The 3,471-nt window shown below is 40.2% G+C and overlaps 1 protein-coding gene across 1 annotated transcript; it reads right to left on the minus strand.

The window, feature by feature from the left end:
* Window positions 1-19: 19 nt before the first annotated feature.
* On the minus strand, window positions 20-3,051 carry LOC110444530 (WD repeat-containing protein on Y chromosome-like). The gene is made up of 5 exons (XM_021488901.1): window positions 2,977-3,051; window positions 2,500-2,670; window positions 2,201-2,285; window positions 1,530-1,693; window positions 20-205 (listed from the first exon to the last, which is right to left on the minus strand). The coding sequence occupies exons 1-5, from the start codon at window positions 3,049-3,051 to the stop codon at window positions 20-22; spliced, it is 681 nt and encodes a 226-aa protein (XP_021344576.1).
* Between the last annotated feature and the right edge of the window lie 420 nt (window positions 3,052-3,471).

Here is a 3,471-nt window from a genome sequence, read left to right on the forward strand (position 1 = left end):
AAAAAAACACTGAACACCATCAGTAAGACAATACTAAGAAAACACGATGAAAAAAACATGCAATGTTAACATTGTGAACACCTACCTTGGAGCGCTCAGGTCGAAGTGACCCAAGGTCAATTGTCTGTGCCCTGACCTTGATGTTTAGGCTGTGCCCACTGTCACTGTGTCTCTCCACTGTGGGAGCCTGTGTGGGTAAGGGCGTCTATAAACAACCACCCAGAAAGTGCATACAGCTAAATTGTACAGGGTGCTGACATACAGATGTAGGTAACCATTCAATACTGTCTGACTGCCAATGCCAGGGTAACCCAGGAAACCTACAACTACCAACACCAAGGTAACCATAGAAACCTACAACTACCAACACTGAGGTAACCATAGAAACCTACAACTACCAACACCGAGGTAACCATAGAAACCTACAACTACCAACACCAAGGTAACCATAGAAACCAACTACTTCATAAAGATATTATAACCATAAATACCACCTGACTTTTAACAGGGTTACCATAGTTACCACCTGACTATCAATTATATAGTTACCATAGATACCACCCGTCTATCAGTTATATGTAACATGTAGCGCTCCCATTCACCATATTCTACATACAATGGTAACACTTTTGAATGGTTGGACATCCCATACCTTTCCATATGCAATAACATGTCTGGATGGTAGCTACTCCCCAACCTTTCCAGAGCTTCCCCACCTAATCTGCTGCTGGTATTGGTACCCCAAAGAGTTAATATAAACCCCGTGTTGAATATTCATGTCTGTTAGAAATTACAATTTCCCCACTGGCATTGGTCTGTCGGTCAATCATCTGGTCAAGCCATCAAACCACCACGGGCCATCAAACCACCACAAACACAGAAACAGGCGTTTTATTAGTGTGATGAATTATTAAAAGTTTCACAATATATTTACAGGTATCTAGATTAGAATGTACAAATGTTCACCTGTTCTTTCAATTTTTATTATTTCATATGGTTCTGAAGACTATAAATGGATGTTGGTTTTATATTTGTTGTATTAAATCTAACAGGTGTTTGTGAATGATTTGAAGGAAACCCTGATGTTACAGTTAGAGAATGATAAAAACTTCACAATATCAACAGAAGTATCAAACACATCACACCTATTCCACTGTTCTCACTAGTGTTCAATACAATTTCATAATTCTTACTTTTCTTATAGTGCTGAGTTGCAATTTTGTCATTTAGTTGTAAAAAAAACCTGGCTGTTTTAAGCTTCACAATTGATAATGATTATTAAATAAATATCACCTCAGCTACTGGTGTTTTTCTGTGACTTTGTTTACACACACTGCTCTGGTCATACTGGCCAGCAGCTGTCACAGTGAATGCCTATCAATATCTATGTGTGCCTACTTAAAACCCTTATTATTACAAAGCAAAGGTAGAGAACTCTGTGAAAACACGAAAAGATAAAAATAAAACAGTTAGCCACAATACCACATATCACAACACCACTACAAGGTAAAAATATCCTCTCTACTCACCTCCACAGACTCCTCCTCCAATTCCTCCTCCTCCTCCTCCTCCTCCTCTTCCTTCTCCTCTACCTCCCCGTTATCCTTATTTGGAATCTCCTCCTGACCTCCGACCTGTACGTTCTCTGTTTCTATGGTGATATCTGCTTGGCTATTGTTACTTGTTTTATCACCTGTCATAGCAAATCATATGGCAATAATTTAACAAGAGGTCTATTAGGCCTGTTTTGAAATAAAGCTGAGATACCAGTATGAGATCATGGTGGCAAACTTGAATTTTTTATTGACCCAAACAATTAAAATACAACCACTTGGTCAGGACTGGGCAGGATTTGTGTGCCGCCTTTGGTTGAAACTGACCTGGATGAACTTAAAAATTAATCCAAAAAGTCTCGGCACATCTGAATCAGAAATGAGAATGGTCATCTGGGTGGACAATTGTAGAGACGATAGTTTTTCTGCATGAGGTGATAATTCGGTGAAAGAATTGATGATAGACTTTCTGCTCTAGGTGATGGATGAAATAATGTTTTGGTATGGCTTGTTGATGTTTCTAAACATATAAAATTAAGTCTTAAATCTTCCGGATATTTTTTTTATATATATATATTTAGTTCAACTGCACAATTGATATTAGACCAAACATGTGACAACCTACATCCAAGCTTTTCATTCCTTACCATCTAATTTACTGGTCCCCGTCACATCCCAGGGCGTTTTAGGGTGACACCAAGACTTCTTGTTCTTAAGGTTCCAGGATTTTTTCTGATGAAAGAATGTCAAAGTATGAAACAATTTATTACAATGTCATTTCTATAGATAAAGTTAAGTCTCGTTCTTGAAAGTTTAGCGGAAATAACTAGCTATTCACACTCACAATTGAATGTCCGACCAAATAGCACAGTTGTTTACAGCATAGTCTTTTTTGAACTTTTTCTTAAAAATCTCATTATCACAGTTATTACAATTGTTTGCCTACCTGACCAAAGGTGCCTATGTAGTGACCCTCCATGGACCAGAGACGTGCCGTTTTGTCTGTGGACGCACTGAGGATAAACTGACCAGCCTCATGCTGGATGTACTCCACACTGACCACCGCCGAGTCGTGGGCCTTGAAGGACACATTGAGATGGGGGCAGGTCTTCACTCTCTACAAACAAATCAGGATCATAACACTGTTACAAAACACTCATTGTTTCAATTATCAACACTCGGATATATTAACTTCAAACTTCAGAATTAGGACTTTTATAAGGTTCCATACAGTACATTCCAATGTCGAGTTAGGACATTCCTCCTGTTTTTTTACTGTAAGACTAGACTCTAAAGGGCCTGTCACACACTACCAATGTACCACGCCGGGACTAAACCGGAGCAAAAAATTAATAACAGCAAGAAAATCAGCAGAGCTCCAGCAAGAAAGCACTTGTGCTACCGAATACCAATTTTCTCACACCTCAGTGTTACCAAGGCGCCGCCGTTGTTCTACTGGTGTGCCATCGTTGACCGGAACTATAGCGGAGTGATACATGGTCACGCTGCCGATGTTACGTTAGTACATCGTTAGTACATCGTCGGTGCATCAGTCCTAATTTGGTGGTATTTGGTAGTACTACGGTGTAACATCGGTACCAGTACGGTACACATTGAGGCAACCGGAGAGCTGCCGATCCATTACGGGACACTAGTGGTGCTCTACCGACACATTAACGAAGCCATACTGGAGTACTGCCGTTGTAGTCCCATTGCTCCCTCCAGCATCGCTACAGCGGACATTTTTTATGATGTTCAAAAATTTCTACCGTCACCTGCTGCTGTTAAATTTTTCGCCGATGTTCTGACAATGTACTACTGTTTTAGCAATGTGATACCGTTGTGCTGCCATACTAGTACTGATTCCCGAAACTCGCCAAATTTGTGCTCCGGTATAGCTCCGGCAACCCAAATCGGC

This window comes from Mizuhopecten yessoensis, unplaced genomic scaffold (assembly GCF_002113885.1).
Source record: "Mizuhopecten yessoensis strain PY_sf001 unplaced genomic scaffold, ASM211388v2 hete_36139308, whole genome shotgun sequence".
In the NCBI taxonomy this organism is placed as follows: domain Eukaryota; kingdom Metazoa; phylum Mollusca; class Bivalvia; order Pectinida; family Pectinidae; genus Mizuhopecten; species Mizuhopecten yessoensis.